Below are 22,864 nucleotides of genomic sequence, written 5' to 3'. Positions count from 1 at the left end.
CACCTGCAACCTTGACCTTTTTCTAGCTGTCTGGTATCTGGTCAGTAAGTCTTCTGTGAGGAGGAGATAGGTGGAATACAGGAGCCTGGGGAAGGAGGCATTGTAAAGGGGTAGGACTAAATTGTAAGCTCCTCAAAGGTAGGGATCATGTCTTCGAAGGTAGGGATCGTGTCTACCCTATTGTGCTCTCCCAAGTGCATAGGACAGTGCTCTGCACACAGTACCTTCACAACAGCTATCACCAATTAACTGATGGAGCGAATGTCTAGATATCAACAGGGCAGGGCTTCCCCATCCGTTCCTCCTTCCCAAATGCCATCACTAACTCTTCCGCTAAGGTTCCTCCTGTCTTCTCCCGGATCGTTCGGGCAGAGAAGATGGGGGAAGCGACTGTCCGATCAGTTCCCTTGTAAAATGCTGGGGGTAGGGAGAAACCTGGATAAGAGCTGAAGAATCTGGACTTACAGGTTGTTTCTGTGCCCTTCAGAGGTTCACTGTTTTCATCTTCCACCACGGAGTACACATTCACAACGTATTCTGTCTCGGGCTTCAGGTCTTTCAGAACTGCACTGGTTTCCAGACGACTCACATAAAACTGGGAAGAAAACCAATGAACGCTCAAGTCCCATGTGGTTTTATTCTGGCTGAAGTTGAAATTTACCAGCCCCTAAGTATGACAGGAGGCTTAACCTGGCATGGTAAAATCCCTGACTAAGGAGGGCAATGAACCAGAAAATTCTATTTTCAAATCCTCCTATTTGAATAAAACTCTTCTCGTAGACAGAGTTCCTCCTCCCATAAAATCATCGGAATCCATCACAGTCTAACATTTTTTTTCCTTGGGGGGGATAAAAAATGGATCTGCTGCTCTCAAAGCACCGAGTCTGGATAATGGGCCTTTATTCAACTTCCATCTTTGGTTTATCTGGTTAGCCGATGAAGAGAGGGTTACATTTTTCACACAACAGCAATAAGCTCATGGGATTTGTTCCCAGAGGAAGCTGTGAAGGCTGGAAATACCAGTAAATTCAAGAAGGGATTGAACCGATGCATGGCAAGAGGTCCACGACAGGTGAGCTTCTTGCAGGCAGGGATTATGTCTACCAACTCCATTGCATTGTGTTCCCCCAAGTTCTTACGTGTTCTGCACACAGTAAGTGCCCAAAAAATACAAATGATTGATTGATTAAAGGAAAGTTAAAGATGAGAAAGGGTTATGGAGGCATGGGATAACCATGACGATTGTCAGCTGTGTGACTGTGGGCAAGTCACTTCACTTCTCTGTGCCTCAGTGACCTCATCTGTAAAATGGGGATTAACTGTGAGCCTCACGTGGGACAACCTGATGACCCTGTATCTACCCCAGCGCTTAGAACAGTGCTCTGCACATAGTAAGCGCTTAACAAATACCAACATTATTATACAGGAAGGCAATCATTCTATGGTTCTTTCAACTCTTCTCTGGTGTCGGTATCATAGAAAGAATCCCGGACAGGGTGAGACCATCAGTCTGCTTCAGTAATGTCACTTCTTGCAATCTTATTCTATTACAGTTATCCCAACCAGCTAGGTCTATCCAAAAGGAATTTATTTTCCACTTAGTCAAGGTTTATCAAAACCTTAATCTAATTTCAGACGAAGCAGTAGAATGCAACAAGCCAAATCTCTTTCCAACTACCTCCATTCCCTTGAGCCTTTCCACTTCAGCCCCTCCCCTTAACACTGAAGTGGTAACCTATGAACCCAGACACAGAACGTCTTTAAGGCTTTCCAAAGAGCCCCCACCTATCTCCCCCAAAGAAGGAAAATTGAGGGTTTCTTAGGGTTAGAGTAGGAACGTCCCGGCTTACTCACCTCATGGCGTTTCCCTCCAGAAACAGGATAATATTCCACCTTGTACCTATCCACGCTGTCGGAGGGGGCGGTCCAGCTCACTCGGAAGGAACGATGAGTTTGCTCAGAAGTAACTAAGTTGGAAGGAGCTTCTAAATCCCCTGGGCCGTCGAAACAAAGGATGAAAGATTTGCATTTTTTTTTAATCACTCTAGACTGTAAGCTCACCGTGGGTAGGGTATGGATCTACTGACACCGTTATACTGTTATACTGTACTCTTTCGAACATTTAGTCCAGAGCTCTGCATACAATAAGTGCTCAATATATATGATTGAATTGATGTTCGAACATTTAGTCCAGAGCTCTGCATACAATAAGTGCTCAATATATATGATTGAATTGATGACAATGAGGTGGAAAATTATCCTTCATTAAACAGTTTGTTATATAGAAAAGGGGCAAAATATCAGATGAGTCATTCTAAAAAGTTTATGTTCCTCCATAAACCAGAGATTATGCAATTAATTAATTAATTCAATTAAACCTGGAAGGGCTTAGCCCTGACTCCTTTTATTAATAAATCAATGATATTTATTAAGCGCTTACTGTGTGCAGAGCACTCTACTAAGCACTTGCGAGAGTACAACACAACAATATACCAGACACATTCCCTGCCCACAATGAGTTTACAGTCTATGGAGGTGACAACAAGGGAGTTATATAGCTGGGGAAGGGATAAGGAGGGAGATTAATTTTACCTTGAAACTTGACTAATAATCTAGCAAATCTGTGGTCAGGGAACATGCCTACCAACTCTGTTATATTGTACTCTCCCAAGCCCTTAGTATAGTGCCCTGCACACAGTAAGAGTTCAAGAAATATGACTTGTTTAGAGTATCTGGATATCCACAGATGCAAGCACCTCCCTCTCATATAGCTTAGCCTCAGCTCTCCCCTCCTCCAGAAATATGCCCTCAGGGGAGCAAGAAGGAATCTGGGGGTGGGGTAACGAGACAGTCACCCTTCCCTCCCTGCCCTTCCCCTTACCCCCCCAACCCAACCCCTCAGTCCCACCTGCTGGGAAAGAACTACAGTTACCTGGCCCCATCTGTGGATATGCATAATCAAATTGTGGGTCAGAATAAGCGAGAATATTTTTTGAGTGGTTTGAGGGGACATTTATTTGAGGAATGGTCTTTGGACACAGGACAGAGACTATACTTAGGACCCAATGAGGTCTCTTTAGCAAAGCAAAATCCTCCATAAATAAGACCAAATTGGAGTCATCGGCTTTGTGAATTCTTTTGCAAGCCAAAACTGGACAGTTTTTCTCATTCTTAGCCTCCTAAGGCTCTTTGAAATTGGGTCATGGGCAAAAGTACAAAACAATTAGTAAAACAAGCTTGAATACAGCTACGGCAAGACTGATACAACTTTACGGAAAATAGAGCCAAGATGTTTACACCTCCTCCCTTCCATTGAATCAGACTACAACTTTTTGAGCTTGCCCAGGAGAGAAGTCTACAAATGTTGGCTTGCAGAGCTGCTCTTTCTTTCCTGGGAAAGGCCAGCCTGCTGTCCAAATCCCCAAAGAAAACATAAAATCTGAACAGGAAAGTGTGGGAGGAAGAAACTCAAGAAAGGAGAATTCAATGAAGCAGATTCCTGGACCCTACAGTATTTGTATTATTAAACTGTAAACTTGTTGTGGGCAGGGAACTGGTCTACCAACTCCTTTATACTGAATTCATTCATTCATTCAATCATTCAATCACATTTATTGAGCACCTACTGTATAGAGAGCACTGTACTAAGCACTTGGGAGAGTACAGTATAACAATAAACAGACTTACTCCCTGCAAAAAATGAGTTTACAGTCTGGAGGGGGAGACTATAGTACTCTCCCAAGTGTTTAGTACAGTGCTTTGCACACACTAAGTGCTCAATATATACGATTGATTGATTGATTAACCCTCCTATCATTCGACTACCTTCTGCAGGAGCAGATGAGGTGCAACCAAGGATTAGAGGAATTCTAGCTCCTCTATTGCCTGCACCGTCACCAAAGAAATCAGGCAAATTTAGGGGAAGGAGTAAAAGGAGAAGCCTCAGCTATAATGATGTCCCTGACCTCTATCCAGAGCACTGCAGGGACAGCAAAGTGTGAATCTAATTAGCTCCCCTCTAGACTGTAAGCTCACTGTGGGCAGGGAATGTATCTGTCTATTTTCATAGCAAACTCTCACAAGCATTTAGTGCAGTGCTTTGAACACATTAAGAGGTCAATAACTATGATTGAATGAATGAATGAATGATTTCTTTCCTCACCCAGTTGGATTTGGTCTCAATCATCCAGGCCGTCACGGCTCTTTCTGTTTCAGGATAGGAAAGCTAAACAATCCTCAGGAAGTTAGCTCCATGATGGGAAAATCTAAGGAGGTTAGATGAGCCATCCTGTACTGTGAGGTTGGATGGGAAAGATGGCTAGGACCATCTGGTTCCTCCAAGCATTCTGGTGCTCCTCTCAGAGATGGAATTCTAGGTAGGATGGAGCAGAGGTCTGACTTTGTATGGCACTTATTTTCTTATTTGTTTTCCTAATAATAACCATGAAATTTAGTAAGTGCTTACAGTGAGCTAAGCATCGGGAAGCAGCATGGCATAGTGAATAGAGCACAGGGAGTCAGAAGGTTATGGGTTCTAATCCCGGATCTGCCACTTGTCTGCTGTGGGGGCTTGGGCAAGTCACTTCATTTGCCTGTGCCTCAGTTACCTCATCTGTAAAATGGGGATTAAAATTGTGAGCCACATGTGGGACATGGACTGTGTCCAACTTGATTTGCTTGAAACCAACCCAGTGCTTAGTAAAGTGCCTGGCACATACTAAGTGCTCAATAAATACCATCATTATTATTAGTCAGACTATCGTATCGGTTGCAATCACTGTGCCACCCGGGACATGGTTTGGCCACTATCTATCAGAACTCTTTGCGCCCCTCAGGTTGACAATTATAGCAAGATTGCTACAGCTTAACAGAAAACAGTCAAGAAGTTTACACCTCTGTCGATTTAACCTCCACTCTAGTCAGAGCCAACTGTGTTGGGAGATCATTGGGTGGACTGAGTGACCTTATTATTCCTGTCAGCCAACTCTGGAAGAGAATGGACTTTTAAGGCAGCCTAACACCTTCAGACCGACAGTGTCGTATTCTCTAAGGAGACAGGGTCACATATGTCGGCCTAGGGTGACTCAGGAGATATTTTAAGGGTCGATAACTGCTGACACCATTTTTAATGAAAAGACAATCCTCCAACAGGCTACGAGAAGCTATGAAAAGCAAAAAGAGTCGGGAGAGTCAAGCACTTAGTACAGTGCTCTGCACATAGTAACTCGATAAATACCACTGACGGTGAGAGTTTCAAGGAAACGTACCTGGGCCTTTGACGCTGTTACACAAGTTGGCAGTGAGGTCTTCCACAATCGAAGAGAGGAAGGAAAAATCTGCCACATTGTATGCGTGTGTGTCATCTGGATCGGTTGCAACGGCCTTCAACTCGTTTTCATCTGCATTTTTAATACCTTCACATGAACAGAGGGAGAGTGTCAGTGCTTTGTGGACAAGAACTACATCACCTCTTTACTCTGTGCTTTCCAAAAAACTAGTTCAATTTGTTGTGCCACCCTCTACTGCTAAAAGAGCAACTTGGATTGGAAATTTAACAAAATTCTGAGCTCCAACCATAAATCTATACCTCGGAATGGACCAGAGTTGCTCTATACAGGAAAAGGTCTTCTCCACTTGAAGAAAAGAAAAAAGACGTCTTTCTATGATTCAAAATAGAACTATGACGAGCCAAACCCAGTTGCTGTGAGAAAGAACGAAAATTTTTGAAAATGTCCTGACTTTTGAGAGCATGCAATTTTTATTGTCGCCCAGCTTTTATTTTCCTCCTGCGGTTTGTTTCCTTGGATACACACACACAAAAAGATGGAAAAGATGACACCAATTGGTTACCAAGAATGTATTTGTGTGTGAGATGGAACCGTAAGTCTTGTCCACCTTCCGGAGATTCTTTGCCAAAGAAACTGTCATGTAAACCTGTCAAAAACCATCAAGTGCGAGTTCAATTTGGTCTCTGAGGCCATGGTACTCACCCACGGCAAACAGCTCCACCCCTTCATCGCGCAGCTTCTTCGAAGGTGCCTCTACATCATCCTGGGATTTTCCATCAGTGATGAGAACCCCGATCTTGCGTGCACGAGGTCTCATGCCAGCCTGTGGCCTGAAGTTGTTTTGTCGAATGAAATTCAGTGCCATCCCTGAATGTGATTTGGAAAGGGCAATTATTAAGTCTATGGACTCCCGGGTTATGACAGACATAACCTAACTAAAAACCTCAGTAAATCAGGCCTCAGTGATTCAGAATTCCTGGTATTTCGGACCGAGTGCTTCATCTCTTTCTCCAACTGTTCTCATAATAATCATGATGGTATTTGTTTAGCTCTTACCATGTGTTGAGCATACATATACAGTTACCTCATCTGTAAAATGGGGATTAAGACTGTGAGCCCCACATGGGACAACCTGATTACCTTCTATCTACCCCAGCGCTTAGAACAGTGCACTGCATATAGTAAGCGCTTTACAAATACCAACATTATTATTATTATTCAGCACTGTTCTAAGCTCTGCGGTGGATACAAGCTGATCAGGTTGAATACAGGCCCTGCTCAACACAGTCTTAATCCCCATTTTTCAGAGGTGGTAACTGAGGCACAGAGAAGTGAAGTGACTTGTCCAAGGTCACACAGCAGATAAGCGGTCGAGCCGGGTCCTTCTGACTCCCGGGCCCTTGTTCTATCCACTAAGCCACGCTGTTCTACCGAGGCCAGATGAAGGTAGGATTTAGTCTAAATTGCAACGCTTTGGATCGCAAGGAGGGAACAGAATCCCCAGTGCTCTAACAAAGCGGGAAAGCATTCCTGTAAAAAAGGACGGGTGCAGGTAAGGACACAGTGAAACACAATTACGGGTGAGGCCCAAGCAACGTAAAAAAAAAAAAAATCCGGTAATCATAGTTGATCTCAAGCTGAATGCAAGTTAGCACAATGCAGTTCCATTACTGAAAAACCCCACAGGGTAAAGGGGTGTATCAATAGGGGTACAACACCCAAGAGTCAGAAAACAATCCTGCTCGACTCTGGCCTGGCCCTTATTAGAATTTGCTGTCTGGTTCTCCTCGCCACACTTTAAACAGGATGTGAGCCAACTGGACGGAGTCCAAGATAGAGTGACTAAAACGATCTGGGTGATGGAAGAGTAAACCTATGAGGAACGGTTAAGGGAATAAGGATTGCCTAACCGAGAGGAGGGCAGACCAAGCAGCCTCTTAGATTGGCAGATCGACGGAGGTGTTCGTGAGGAGGCACTTCCTCAGACCCACTGGGGATCGAACTTGTGGAAAGGGGCTTCAGTTGAAGAGGGAAAGAGTTTGGCTGGACATGGGGAAGGCCTTCGAGGCCCTTGAGGTGATGATATAACTGTGAATGGATAAACAAGGAAGGCTTGGGAGCAGCTTGGCTTCGTGGAAAGAGCCCGGGCTTGGGAGTCAGAGGTCATGGGTTCTAATCCTGGCTCCGCCACTTGTCAGCTGTGTGACTTTGGGCAAGTCATTTCACTTCTCTATGCCTCAGTTACCTCATCTGTAAAATGGGGATTCAGACTGTGAGCCCCACGTGGGACAACCTGATGACCTTGTATGTACCCCAGCATTTAGAACAGTGGTTGGCACATAGTAGGCACTTAACTAATATCATCATTATTATCATCATTATTATTGGGAACCTTAGACCTGGGACTAGTTGGGATCAAAGGATTGGACAGACCAACTCCTGAGTTCCCTCCCAGTTCTAGAACTCTGGGATTTTCTGTGTCAGAAGAAGTTGTAGAAGCAGTGGGGGCCTAGCCAGAGAGATTCTTTTAATCCAAATGGCCTGGGGACGGATTTCCAAGTAGTCCAAAAAACAGACTTAGAAAAGTAACTAGGGAGACCCAGATGCATGAGCACACACACACACACGCATACACACGCATCCCACCCCCTACCCCCCCCACCCCCACTTTGGGGTTATAATGAACCTTTCATTTTAAAACTACACCCACCATTTGGGCTATTTTTCTCATTCACACAGTACCAAGACCCACGAGGTTCTGCTCGTTGAGGTTTTCCTCAGTGAAGCCCCATTTACCTGTCAGGGTGTTGCCTCCTTTGTATGGCAAATTCGCCACAGCTTCCAGCAAATTCTTCTTGTCCTTATAAGCATTCAGCTGCCATTCCGTTCTGGGATCACCACTGTATTGGGCCAGGGCTGAAAAACACCCGGGGAACTATCAGTTCACTTTCCTGTCAGGTTCTGCAGAGGCCTGAAGTGTTTGGGGGAGAACAAGACCTACCAATCTGCACCCTTTTCGGGCCGATGTCAAAGACTTCGACGATTCGGGAAATGAAACTTCTGACCGTTTTGAAATTGGGTCTCCCGATACTCCAAGAACCATCCACCAGCAGCACAATGTCAGCTTCTGCTCTGGTGAGACATTCCAGCCCTGCCCACGGCAATTAGAAGACGCAGGTTAGAAGGAGAAAGCAGTTGGGGCATTTCTAGGCTCATTTACTGGCTACCACTGGAGGTTTGGGTTGCCTAGTGATTTTCCCAAGCCACTATCTCACCTGTCCACTTTCCCAAACTCTTTCCCTGGCTCCGAGGAAGATGTTTCTCTTCGTCACCCTCTCGGCAATCACTTGCCTCTCCCCCACGCCAACCCTCCATTTCAGAAATAGAGGTTTCAAATGGTGACTTTTGAAAACCGTCTGTCCAGGTTCCACGGCGGGCTTAGCGTGATCGGTTCAGACGGGGCCCAAACAACAGCCAGCGCAGGGCAATCGAGAGGAGTTTATTTTTGGTTTGTTTGTCTTTCATGACCAAAATAAATGTCTTGCATCACTTCGAGCTCCAAATTCTCCAAGAAACCCACACCCAATCACTTCACCACATCACTAGTAAATGTGAGGTGGAGGGTGAAAACTGATGAGAGGAAGAGGGTGGTGGATTTTTCTTTCTAACTGAGTTAGATCTAGAGTTCAAAGCCTTAAAGCCTGTATTGTGATAGGTTGAGCCCATCTATCTCTAGGGAATCTAGTAATATGGCCCTGGATCATAGTCTCTGCTTATTCACTCTATACACATCTAACAGTCCCTCATTTTCCATATAACTGAGTAAACATCATCATTTGCTCTTTATAGCAATTGAATAAATACAGATGGTGGAGGAAATTTGCACATTAGAAAAAAATCAAGAGAAAGAGGACAATTTAGAAGAACGTACACAAATGAAACACACGAGTTAAGAAGTGTAGAAATAACAAGTACAAACATTTATACAAAGCCGGGATTCTATGAAAAGAAAATAATTTCCAAGGTCCTCTGTTCGAAAGCTACGGAAGAAAAATACGAATCAGTTAATTGCATCCTAGTAGAAACGCTGAGACATTTATAAGAAACAGAAAGACTCGAGAGTTTAAATGGTCTTATCAGCCCTTGGAAAACTGCATACTGGAGTTTGGACCACCAGTTGCAAAGCTTCTGGCTTCCTGCCATAAGGAGCTTCTGGTCTTTTGGTGGAAGAAATTCCATTGAGAAAAGTCAATCCACATTTGTCCCAGTGGAAAGATCCCGCGGGTTCATCTACGCTCCACAATTAATCCAATCCTGTGGATCTAGGAGTACTCATTCCCAGACCTGGAGTGTTAAGAACGCGGTCCTCTTCTGCATGGAAAACACAGATCTAGTCTTTATCGACATAAACAAATACTTTGCAATCTTTCATAGGTAAACAGCTCAGGAAGAAAATCCATGGTCTTTCTATGGAAATTCAAACACGTTTCGTATCCAACGGAGGCAGGCGCATTAATATCAAAGATTCTTGCTCCATTATTTTGCGATGATTTCACCAGCCGGATACAGTTATGTAATCTGACTCGGGGTGACCCTTGTCTATTAAACACGGCTTCTTTCCAAGGCCAGTAAATTCTCTTGACTTTTAAAACTTTACATTCTTTTGGACTCCCTTAGTAAACACCTCTTCAGCAACTGTCACTATGTAGTGAAGAAAAATGTCAATGGTATTTACATTTTCCCTGTGGCCTAATAGAAAATGAACAGGTCACATGACCCAGGTTCTAGTCCCTCACAGCCCTGACACTTTCCCGCTCTTTGCGACTCTCTGTGACTCAGTTTCTTCATCTGTAAAAAAGGAATAAAATACCTATTCTCCCCTACCCTTATGAGGGAGAGAAACTCTGTCCAATTTCCTTATCTGGTTTCTACCCCAGCACCTGTGCTTGACATAAAGCTATCACTTAATATCACCACATAAAAATAAAACTACAGTTCCAAAAGAAAAAAAAAGTTGTCACAGTGAGTGACCAAATCAATTGACTGTGTCCAACCTGATTAACTTGCATCTACACCAGCGGTCAGAATAGGACTTGACACATAGTAAGCATTTAATAAATATATCTACTGCCCTGAGAAAAAACAGAGTGGATAATATTGTGTTTGTGGAATGATGCTAAAGGGGACTTCTAAACAAGAATGAAAAAGATTTTAAAAGCAGTGAGTCCTCTGACAGCATCATCAAAAACATCAAATCGGGCACCAAATCTGGTTTGAATGGAACGCAAATATATTAAGTTATAGAAATGAAGCTCGTAGTCGACTGAATAACCTTTGCAGCTTTTCAAGAATTGATCAGCGTAATTTTTAAGGGGCAAGAACTGCATAGCCTAGGAGAAACAATAATAATAATAACAATATTAACAACAATAATAATAATGATAATTGTGGTATTCGTAAGTGCTTATACTCTGTGCTAAGCAGTTGGGTAGATACAAGTCGATCAGGTTCCACATGGGGCTCACAGAGTAAGTGGAAGGGAGAACAGATCTCTGCAGATGAGAGATTGGAGACACAGAGAAGTTAAGTGACTTGCCCAAGCTCACACAGGAGGTGCATGGCAGAGCAGGATTAGAACCCAGGCCCTCTGACTCCCTGGCCCGTGCCCTTTCCACTAGGCCACGCTGCTTCCCATGTAGATCTTAGAGGGGAAAGTCAGGGATGAGATGGTCCACCCCTAACCACTTTGTCGATAATCTAGGAAGGTAACCATCGGCATTTCAGGAAGCATCCCATTACACCCATCAGAGACACAGTCCTGGCTGGACAGACAATGGGACTGACCTAAGTTGGCACTAATAATAATAATTAATAACAATTATGGTATTTGTTAAGCGCTTACAATGTGTCAAACACTGTCTTAAGCACTGGGGTAGTACAAGTTAATAGATTTGGACACGGCCCCTGTCCACAAGGGGCTCAGAGTCTTCATCCCCATTTTACAGATGAGGTAACCGAGGCACAGAGAAGTTAAATGACTTGTCCAAGGCCACACAGCAGAGAAGTGGCGGAGCAGGGACTAGAACCTAGGACCTTCTGACTCCCTGGCCTGTGCTCTATCAACTAGACCAATGTGCACTATGTGCACCTGCTTACCCATGGATGAAATCGGGGGCACAGTCGAATCCGAAAGCGTTGTCATCTCTTGTCCAATCAGCGGCAAACTCTCCCCTCCGTCAAACATTCCAAACACATTGACTTTATACGTCGTGCCTGCCCTGCAGTGTTTAAACACAAACACACCGTGTTTTAGGTGGGGACAAGGTAGTTCCTTCTTTTTCCATAATAAAGGTCCCGCTCTTTTCAATCCCAGTTTTACCACGCTGTGGACCCCGCTCTGTGACAAGAGATTTCGAGGCAGAACCTCCTCCTGGATCTGAACGAGATCTGAACAAGGAGGTAGGGGCACGGCTGTTGATCTCTGTTATCACTGGTCATCCCACCATCCAGGAGGCCAGGTGGTCTCCAAACCCCACTGGTTAGGAGAAAACACTCGGGGGCTGGGAGCTCGTAACACCACTGGCATCAGACTCCCTCCTCATTAAGCCCCCCGTGCTCGGGTACGTAATTGCTGCTAAAATGCCTCAGTCCAGCCCTCTTTAAGGAGAGGGGCGGTGCCCTTGACCTGGACTTGCCCGCTACGTGAAGCGGATGAGTCCGTTGGCTTATGTGACTGCGATATTGTTCGCTGCCAAAAGGCATCTTCCCAGGGTGGTTCTAAGTGAGAAGGTTCAGGCCAGAAACCCGAAGACCGAGCGTGTAATTCCATCCTGTACAATGGTCCATTCATTTTGTCGTAATGAATGGGCCGCTCCATTCAAACCCAACTTCCTTGTTGTGGGCTAAAGATCCTAGAGCTGGCAACGCTGACCATCTTACCCTTCCCCCTTCCCATCCCCACTGGCATCCAGTTCAAAGTCCTGCCTTCACCCATGTCCCAGAAGGGAAGTGGATCGAACCCCAGGATTTCAGCGTGAGTCACTGGTCCTTATCAAAGAGAACAGTGGTGGGCTGGGCCTCCTGTGCGGACGACCAGAAGGCGACATCCTTCCGGGCTGCCCTGGAAGTCGGATATTGAAAGCGGGCAGGGCCGCAGGGGCTAGGGGTAATAACACTAATAATGTTGACAATTTTGATTTCTGTTCATCGCTTACTACGTGCCAGTCACTGAGTGGTAGAGGGAAGCAAGATAATTATATGAACCACAGTTCTTGCTGCACATGGAGCTCGCAGTCTAAGGGGGCTGGAAAACAGGCATTTAATCCCCATTTTGCCGATGAGCAGACTGAGGCGCAGAGAAGTTAAGTGGCAGGCCCAAGGTCACAAGGCAGAAAAATGTGTATTTATATTAATGTCCGTCTCCCCCTCTAGACTGTAAGATCGTTGTGGGCAGGGACCCGTGTCTGTTTATTATATTATACTCTCCTGAGAGCTCTGCACACAGTAAGCACTCGATAAATATGACTGATTGATCAACAAGTGGAGGGGCAGAGATTAGAAGTCAGGTCTCTCGATACCCCATCCTGTGCTCTTTCATCCAGACGATGTTTTCCTTCTACTCTTGGGAAGAGGGGCTGTTCTTGGAAAGAGTCGTAAGAGGTGAATTCGGTCCTGAAAGCGTTTAGCTTAGGGCTGAATCCCACTTTCTCAGTTGAGGGCCACCCTCCGCGGCAGGGCAGGCCCCTGGGAGCCTGCGATGAGGTCAGCCCTCGAGCACGTTGGAGATCTGAGGTGATGCAGCCCCAGGTGGGGAGTCTTTGTCCTGCTTGAAGCCCAGCCTCACTTTCTGAGGAGAAGGCCGAAGGGGAGACACATACCTGAGCTCCTCCAGAACGACGGTGTTGTCGTAGGGGCCCACGACGAGCTCCCCCAGTCTCCGGTCCTCGCCGGTAGGGTGGAAGGTGACTTTGTAACCCTTTACCTTGCCGGGAGCTGCTTCCCAAGTGACTCTGAAACTCGACATGGTGGAGTCGGAGGTTTTGAGGTTGCGGGGGGATTTAAACTTGGACACTGCAAAGACAAGGAAGGAAATGAAATCCCCCAAGGTGTTGTTTCGAGCTTCTATTCATTTACGTAATCGTACTTATTGTGCGCTCGGAGAGTATAATACAGCAATAGAGACAATTCCCGCCCACAGCGGGGTCACAATCTAGAAGGGGAGAGGCAGACATCAAACCAAGAAGACAGGCATCAGTATAAATAAATAGAATTATAGATATATACATAAGTGCCACGGGGCGGGGAGGCGGGGGAAGAGCAAAGGGAGCGAGTCGAGGTGACGCAGAAGAGAGGGGGAGCTGAGTAAAAGGCGGTTTAGTCTGGGAAGGTCTCAGAGGAGAAGTGCCTTCAATAAAGCTTTGAAAGGGACGGGGGCAGTCTGGGGGATATGAAAAGGGAAGGCATTCCAGGCCAGAGGCAGGACATGGGTGAGTGAGACAGATGAGATATTCCCATATTCCATCTCCCTAAGGCACCTTGGAAGTTTAGCCATGGCCGTCCTGGCCTGCACAAGAAGACGAGTGTCATTTTTTCAGAAATGATCCTCATCTGCCCCGCGGGAGGGAGGAAAGTGGTGGGGGGGTCGGGGGACGGTCACCTGTGACAGGAGCATGTGTTCTCGGCCTTCCGCCCTGCCGAACCACTAAGCAACATCACCGGTACTCTCCGACCCCCTCCCCGCACCCCGGCCCCTTCACGCCAACTTGGAGCTTCAATCCCACCCCGCCTTACACCGGTGAGAAGGGCACCGGCAGACTGTAAGCTCATTGTGGGTGGGCAACGTGACTGTTTTTTGTTGTGCTGTACTCTCCCAAGAGCGTATTACAGTGCTCTGCACACAGTAAGTCCTCAGTAAATATGACTAAATGAATGATTGACCCTTATAAAAGTAGAAGACTGGGACGGCAGTGGTGGCTGCTGTCGCTCAGACTTCTGCAACATTGAAGAGGCCATCGCTCCCACACCTCCCCCCAGCCATACCCACCTGTGGTCCCTGAGCCTTGGCGGGGTCTACCTTCCCCGGCCTGATAGATCGGGAGGACCGTGATGTCGTACGTGGTTTGGGGCTGGAGTCGCTTTAACACGGTGGACGTCACGGTGGGCGGGACTTTGGCCACCATGTGCCTTCCCCCTCCACGGGGCCGGTACACGACCCGATAGTTGATGACTTTCCCGGGGGCTGGCTGCCAGGTGACCCTCATCGTATTCTCTGTCTCGTCGTCCACTCTCAGACTCTTGGTGCCTCGAGACACTTTTGGAGGGAAAATCAGATCTTAAACCTCCTAAGTCAAATGAATGAAAGGAACCTATCCACTTGGACCCGTTCCCTTTACGCATGTCGATGTTCACCCCGACCCCTAGGTCTCATGGAGCTTACGTATGTCAGTCAATCTATCGTATTTATCGATAATAATAATGATGATGTCATTTGTTAAGCGTTTACTTATGTGCTATCCTCTGTTCTAAGCACTGGGGTAGATACAAGGTAATCAGGTCGTCTCCAGTGGGGCTCACAGTCTTAATCCCCATTTTACAGAGGAAGGAACTGAGGCACAGGGAAGTTAAGTGATTCGCCCATAGTCACACAGCTGATCAACGGATTAGAACCCACTACCTCTGACTCCCAAGCCTGTGCTCCTTCCACTAAGCCATGCTGCTTCTTATTTATTGCATGCTTACTGTGGGTAGAGTGTTGTACTGAGGATTTGGGAGAGTATAGTATAACTCAGTTGGTGGACATGTTCCATATCTGTTTGCAATTAATTTTTATGTCTGTCTCCTCTAGTTTGCAAAATCCTTGGGGGCTGTGATCATCTATACCCACTCCTTGGCATTTTAGCACTTAGTACAGTGTTCTGCACACAGTAAATGCTTCCGCCCCGTAATTCACTCGTAAAGAAAGAAGTGGTGAGGCCTTGTGAAAAGAGGAGAAGCCCGGGAGTCAGAGGACCTGAGTTCTAAACCTGACTGTCACTTGTCTGCCTATGATCTTGGGCAGAGCACTGTACGAGGCGCTTGAAAAGTACAATTCAGCAACAACTAGAGACAGTCCCTGCCCACAACGGGACTACTATGACTTTTTAGATCGTGAGCCCCTCAAGGGACAAGGACCAAGACTAATTCCCACGTGGGTATTCTCTCCCACTGCTTAGAATGGCAGTTTGTACAAAGTAAGCACTTAATAAATATTATTACTTCGACTACTGCTACACTGCCACTGAAACAGCAACCACATGACAAGTTAAGTGATGTGAAAGACTGGACCATAAAACTGATTACTCAGAAGAGGGAGGAGCTGCTTTGACTGACCTCCTAGGACAAGTTAACGATTCCTCCTGAAGACAGCGTTGCTCAAAATCAAATCAACCTCTCTAACTGACCTCCGTCTCGATCGTGTTTGGCTCTTGGAAATCCCGGTGAAGTGGTTTGCGGATAAAAAATGAGTCCCGAGGAGGAATAAAACTTCCCTGAGTAGTTGAAAGATTTTGTAGCCACTGACCCTACCGCACTGTTTATAAAAATCTCACTTTATCCAGTTCGAGCATCTGACTGTTTGAAAGGGTAGACACATTCCTTCACAGGAATAGATTTTTAAACTGCATGGATCAATGCCTAGGAATTTTTCCCAATTTTAGAAAAAGGAGTAGAGGGAAGGGCAGCTGAAGATAAATAGAGCAATAAATCCTGCTTTGAAGTGAAGAATTCGGAGGTCACAATTCCAACCAAGAGTAAATTTGGGCAGTCTTCTAACCGTGAATAAAATATTAGAGCTCCTCCATGTCAACCATCACGCTTTGGGAAGCCCCGCTCCTGTAGAGGAGCAACAGTAAGAAGAACACGCAGTCTCGATTTCCACCTTCGTGGAACCTTCCCCTGTGAATCCTGGGGCAGTGTCCACTGAAGCGGTAATGATAATACAAGCTAATCAGGTCCCACATGGGGCTCACGGTCTAAGTAGGAGAGAGAACAGACACTGAATTCTCCATTTTGCAGATGAGGGAACAGAGAAGTTAAGTGACTTGCCCAAGGTCACACAGCAGGTAGGAGGCAGAGCTGGGATTAGAACCCAGGTCCTCGGACTCCAAAGCCCATGCTCTTTCCACTAGAGCACACTGAGTCAGCTCTGACTCCATCCCAAACCAGTTGGACTTGGCCTTTCTGTGGACTCAGATCTGTAGTTCTCCCTCCTCTTTCAACTTTCTCTGACTGACCTCAGACTTCAACTCCAATAATGGAAATAATGGCAGGATCGTTCAAGCACTGATTACGTATGAAGCACTGTACTAAGCACTGAGGTAGATACATGATCATCGGGTTGGATACAGTCCCTCTCCCTCATTAGGCTCACAGTTTAAGTAAGAGCGAGATGAGGAATCTCCATTTTACAGATGAGGAAACAGAGGTCCGGAGAAGTGAAGTGATTTGCTCAAGGTCAAAGAGCAGGCAAACAATCCATCAGTATTGATTGAGTGCTTACTATGTGCAAGCACTGTACTAAGCACTTGGGAGAGTACAATACAACAGAATCAGCAGATACCTTCCCTGCTCGTAATGAGCTTACGGTCCAGATTGGTGGCCTACAGGCAAGTGTTGGAGGTAGGATTAGAACCCAGGTCTTGTAATTCCCAGGCCCAGTCTCTTTCCATTAGGCCATCCTGCCCCCGGTGATCTATATTCCACCTTTATCTTGCCCCTCCCCACTCCTCACCCCACTGTCATGCTATACAGCATGGACTCTCTAGACTGTAAACTCATGGTGGGCAGGGAATGTGTCTGTTATATTGTTCTGTTGGACTTTCCCAAGCGCTTAGTACAGTGCTCTGCACACAGTAAATGCTCAATAAATACGACTGGCTGACAAGCACTGAGTACAGTGCTCTGCACACAGTAAATGCTCAATAAATATGACTGGCTGACAAGCACTGAGTAGAGAAGCAGCGTGGCTCAGTGGAAAGAGCACGGGCTTTGGAGTCAGAGGTCATGAGTTCGAATCCCAGCTCTGCCACTTGTCAGCTGTGTGACTGTGGGCAAGTCACTTAACTTCTCTGGGCCTCAGTTACCTCATCTGTAAAATGGGGATTAAGACTGTGAGCCCCACGTGGGACATCCTGATTCCCCTGTGTCTACCTCAGCGCTTAGAAGAGTGCTCGGCACATAGTAAGCGCTTAACAAATACCAACATTATTACAGTGCTCTGCACACAGTAAGCACTCAATAAACATGATTGATTGGTTGGTTGCATGATTGATTGGTTGGTTGGCTCTTCCTCTATCTAGACTGTGTCTCTCCCTCTACACTGTAAGCTTGTGTGGGCAGGGAATGTGTCTGTTTATTTTTATATTGTTACTTTTTATTGGTATATTATACTCTCCCAAGGGTTTACTACAGTGCTCTGCACACAGTAAGCACTCGATAAATATGATTGATTGACTGGACCCGAGAGTCCGCTCCCTGTCACTGACCAACAAATGATGGGAGATGAGCTACCTTCCTTCACTGTGGAGAAGCAGTAGGGCATAGTGGATTGAGCACAGGCCTGGGAGTCATAAGGTCATGGGTTCTAATTCCACCCCCACCTCTTGTCTGCTGTGTGACTTCAGGCAAGTCACTTCTTTGTACCTCAGTTACCACATCTGTAAAATGGGGCTTGATTCTGTGAGTCCCACATGATACCGGGACTGTGTCCAACTCGATTTGCCTGTACCGAAGCACAGTGTAAGTAATCCCTTCCCTCGTAACAAACCCCACCCAGTCACCGACGGGATCAGCAGGGGACTCAAGCCCTTGGATTTATTCATTCGCTTCTCCCTCCTCGGAGAAGATCCAGACCAGAGAGGACTGTGATTAACTTGAGTTGGCCACCTATGAAATTCAAAAAGAGAACAGTGCTCTCCCTCCACCATGACCTGCCCGTAAAGCAAATTCTTTCCCATCCTTGCAATGCCTGAATAATCACAAAACCAATCCAAATTCCAACTTTCCCAGAGAGGTAAGTTTTCAGCCACACACATCAATGCCTGACTCAAGCATGTCCTATCTGAAGACTTTCCAACACAAGCATCCACTCCTAGATCCTGGAAGATGCTGGTACCAGCTGATGCAATGGCGAGATGCACTCAGTCAATCGTATTTATTGAGTGCTTACTTTGTGCAGAGCACTCTACGCCTGCCTTAGCCCTCGATTTCAATTTTCTATTGCATCAAACGAAACCTGGCGCGGGAGCGAAGTATATGACTGGCGATTTGCGAGGCGGCCAGTATTTTCCAGGTACAATATTTAATTTACCATGGAAACCAAATGCATGAACGATATATGCTTTTCTGCAAAAGTACATAGGCCTGTAGAGAGTCTGGGTATGTCTGACATAAGCCAAAATGAGAACTATTTGTCTGAACTTTCTGGTTTGAATCAGTAGACCCCCCACCTCAGCCAAACCAGACCTAAAGATTTCACTTTGGAGCTAAAGTGAGGAGGAAGGGAGAGGAGGGGTTAGGTTCCCTTAAGGCAAATCCTCAACTCTCTCATCCCTGCTTGTAGGAAGTGACTTAATCATGCAACAAGCCTCTCTGTTCTATTTTCAACAGAAAAATAGGGAGGTGTCCCCCTGCATTCAATTCCCTACTCCTTCTGCTAGAGGGAAGGCTATTTTTTTTAATGGCATTTGTTAAGCACTTACTATGTGCTAAGCACTGTTCTAAGCGCTTGAGGTAGAAACAAAGTAGTCAAGTCGGACACGGTCCATATCCCATATGGGGCTCACAGTCTAAATTCCCATTTTACAGATGAGGTAAATGAGGTATGGAGAAGCAAAGAGACTTGCCCAAGGTCACACAATAGACAAGTGGCGGAGCCGAGATTCAAATACAGCGGCTAAAAGACAGCTCCCTCCATGGCAATGATGGGAATATGGGTTAGGAAATCAGACCATTTTCCCCAGTTTGATGAGCTGGGAAAATGGGTAGGGGTCACAGTTAAGATCCTCCCTTCATTCATTCATTCAATCATATTTATTGAGCGTTTATTGCGCTCAAAACCCTGTCTTAGGTGCTGGGGAGACTACAATATAACAATAAACAGACACATTCCCTCTTAGTCTGCTCCTTGAGGTCCGGGATCGTGTCTACCTACTCAACTGCACTCCCCCAAGCACTTGGTATGGTTCTCTGTTCAATAAATACTACTGACTGAACCGTTCCTCTTAACTATCACTCCCAAAGGAGGGAGAAAGAGATTCTAATAATGTTGGTATTTGTTAAGCGCTCACTGTGTGCAGAGCACTGTTCTAAGCGCTGGGGTAGATACAGGGTAATCAGTTGGTCCTCCATGAGGCTCACAGTCTTAATCCCCATTTTACAGATGAGGTAACTGAGGCCCAGAGAAGTTAAGTGACTTGCCCACAGTCACACAGCTGACAAGTGGCGGAGCCTGGATTCGAACCAATGACCTCTGACTCCCAAGCCCGCGCTCTTTCCACTGAGCCACGCTGCTTCTGACCCTAGAGCTGAGGGGGGAATTGGCCCAGGAGAAGAACTAGAGGAACCACGGCAAAGTCTAGTAGCAGCAGGAGAAAAATCCATCTAGAGCAGCTAGACAATCGTATCAGCCTCACTGCTGGTCTCCCTGCCTCCAGCCTCTCCTTGCTCCAATCTATGCTGTCACGCCGTTGCCCGGATCATTTTCTTGAGATGTTACAAAGCACCGGACTTACTCTACTTAAAACCCTTATTATAATTTTTAATAACGATGGTACTTGTTCAGCACTTACTTTGTGCCAAGTAGGGTTCTAAGTGCTGGGGTAGATACAAGGTAATCAGGTTGGACACAGTCCCTGTCCTACACAGGGCTCATACTCTTAATCCCCATTTTACAGAAGAAGGAACTGAGGCCTAGAGAAGTGAAGTGACTTGCCCAAGGTCACGTAGCAGACATGTGGTGGAGCCCAGTGAAAAAGTTGAGCTTTTCCCTCCTCTCCCGTTGTCTACTGGTCTGAACCCCAAAGGGAATGAGATCCAAGAATGCCAAATGTCACCCACATTCCGTGGTGGCTTCCGTGTTGATGGGGTCACCCTCTCCGCTGCCGTAGGTGGCAAAAACCGAAATTTTATATTTGGTTTCCGGCTGCAGATTTTCGATCACGGTGTGGATTGCGTCTCCGGGGAGGTTTTTCTCTCCAGTCTCCAGGTCGTCGTAGAGAGATCGCCATGCCACTCTGTAGCCACGCACCATCCCCGGGGCCGAGGTCCAGTAAGCACCGATCGAGGTGTCCGTGATGTCTTTAGTAACTAGGTCCCGTGCCGAACCACGCTCTGAAAGACGCCGACAAAAGGAAGATGAAAGCCCGATTAATCATAGATGAGAACAGTCCCCCTGTAGCTCCCTTTAATTGTGGTGTTTGTTAGGAGCTTACTATCTGCCAAGCACTGTACTAAGCGCTGGGGTAGATACACGATAATTGGAATGAACACGCTACCTGTCTCATGACGGGTTCACAGTCTTAATCCTCATTTGACAGATGAGGAAACCGAGGTACAGAGAAGTGACTTACCCAAAGTCACACAGCAGACTCGTGGCAGAGTCGGGATTAGAACCTGGGTCCATCTGACTCCCAGGTCCAAGCTCTACCCACTGGGTCATGCTGCTTTCTTGATGCAAGGCAGATCCCTACGGCCCACATACCAGCTCTAAGATGTCTAATGACCATCTGTACACTACTTTTCCTCCCAAAAGCTGAATTTCCTAGGACTCTTCCCTAAGGCACTTTGCTGTCGCACCAGCCTGCCAACCAGCCAATCAATCAATGGTCTTTAATGAGCACTTACTATGTGTAGAGTAATAATGATAGTAATAATAATAACGATAATTGCGAGATTTGTTAAGCACTTGTGTTCTAGGCACTGTCCTAAGCACTGGGGTGGATACAAGCAAAACAGGTGTGACGCAGTTCCCCTTCCTTATGGTCTCAATCCCCATTTTCCAAATGAGGGAACTGAGGCCCAGAGAAGTGAAATGACTTGTCCAAGATCACACAGCAAGGAAGTGGAGGAGTCAGGATTAGAACCCGTGACTTTCTGACTCCCAGGCCTGTGCGCTCTCTGCTACACCTTGCTGCTCCCCATCTTCTGAACTCCAGTCAGCTAACCCTCTGACCCTAGTTTTTCAGTTCTCAAACCTCATCCCGAGGACCACAAAATGCACCCGGAATTCCAGGGCTCGTTGAAGGCTCTCAACGTTACGGTCATCTGGAGAGGCAGGTGGGCTATCTACCTTCTAGGGCAACCGAACGCTGGCAAGACTCAAATCTCCTAATTCTTCTGGAAATCTGAAAAGTGATTAGTCATCAAAATTAATGACCCGGCCTTACCTGCCAGATCAGAAACGTCTGTTTCCCAATCTCGATTTTATTTTTCATTCAACAAAAAATAGACACGCAGTCCAAGTGGAAAACTATGGAAACCTCATCTCAACAGGAGGCCCAGCTGTCTCCCAATAAAGCTCTGACTTTCCATATTTTAATGTAATATAAATACACAAGACACTTTATATTGGCTTCTTTAAACTGGGCTCCTGCCACAGTATGACTTCAGTACGAAACTATCTGCTTTCACAGCGTAATTCTCAGTAAAGAACTGAATGCTAAAGCAAATTAGCAGAGCAAAAAGTACCAGAACCAAGTTCCTTACAGAAATACTGTTGACTGTTGTGCCTGTGTTAAACAATATGTGCTTGCAGGAATGACCAAATTATCACCATCGACTAACAAAAAAAAAGAAAGAAAAGCGGGGGAACATTGGAGGGAAAGCCCTATGGAACAACCCTGATCATTTGAGGAGCAATAAAAAAAAAAATGTCTGGGCTAGAAACCAAACCCCAAACCACTCTGAGAAACTCAAACTCCATAAAAAAGGACTTCTTTTGCTGACGGGACATCTTATCTGTGGAGCAAAATTAGACTTTTTTCTATTTCTCACTGCAACCCATACTGACTCAATTTTCATCCAATGCGTGCAAACCACTACCCATTAGAAGAGATATTCCTCTATTCTATTCACTCTTGAAACAATCCCTGAGTATTTTCACAGTTTCTTTACCTGGTTTTGGGGAAACATGAAGATGGACACCCTGAGAAGGGCCATGAAAAATGGTAGAAAGATCAGAAACAATTTCTCTGAAGGAAAGGCAGAGGAATTAGGATTATTCTGCCGCATCAAGACAGGCCGTATCAATCAGTGGTATTTACTGAGCTCCTACTGTGTGCAGAGCATTCATTCATGCATTTAATTGTATTTATTGAGTGCTTACTGTGTGCAGGGCACTGTACTTATCGCCTAGCACTGTACTAAGTGCTTGCATTGTACTAAGTGCTGTACTAAGCACTGGGAGAGTACAGTACAACCGAGTTAGTAGACACTTTTTCTTTCCACTATGAGTTTACAGTCTAGAGGGGGAGACAGAGATGAATATAAATAAATAAATTACAGATGTGTACATAAGAACGGTGGAACGGGGAGTGGGGATG

General features: G+C 45.9%; 1 protein-coding gene across 4 annotated transcripts in view; it reads right to left on the bottom strand.

The window, feature by feature from the left end:
- The window catches only part of COL12A1 (collagen type XII alpha 1 chain), a 151,778-nt gene that overhangs the window by 78,649 nt on the left and 50,265 nt on the right, over window positions 1–22,864 (bottom strand). For 3 of the 4 annotated variants that reach the window (XM_029047119.2, XM_029047120.1, XM_039914748.1), the window contains exons 14-23: window positions 20,382–20,654; window positions 14,332–14,598; window positions 13,166–13,358; window positions 11,445–11,566; window positions 8,290–8,439; window positions 8,085–8,204; window positions 5,991–6,155; window positions 5,268–5,414; window positions 1,855–1,994; window positions 466–595 (exon numbers count right to left, since the gene is read on the bottom strand). In XM_029047119.2, coding sequence (XP_028902952.1) covers window positions 466–595; window positions 1,855–1,994; window positions 5,268–5,414; window positions 5,991–6,155; window positions 8,085–8,204; window positions 8,290–8,439; window positions 11,445–11,566; window positions 13,166–13,358; window positions 14,332–14,598; window positions 20,382–20,654 — 1,707 coding nt within the window. The remainder of the gene's footprint in view (window positions 1–465; window positions 596–1,854; window positions 1,995–5,267; window positions 5,415–5,990; window positions 6,156–8,084; window positions 8,205–8,289; window positions 8,440–11,444; window positions 11,567–13,165; window positions 13,359–14,331; window positions 14,599–20,381; window positions 20,655–22,864) is intronic. The other variant, XM_039914749.1, reaches the window with a different exon arrangement.

The sequence above is a fragment of the Ornithorhynchus anatinus genome, chromosome 19, assembly GCF_004115215.2.
Source record: "Ornithorhynchus anatinus isolate Pmale09 chromosome 19, mOrnAna1.pri.v4, whole genome shotgun sequence".
In the NCBI taxonomy this organism is placed as follows: Eukaryota; Metazoa; Chordata; class Mammalia; order Monotremata; family Ornithorhynchidae; genus Ornithorhynchus; species Ornithorhynchus anatinus.
This window is presented reverse-complemented; position numbering and strand designations above follow the sequence as displayed.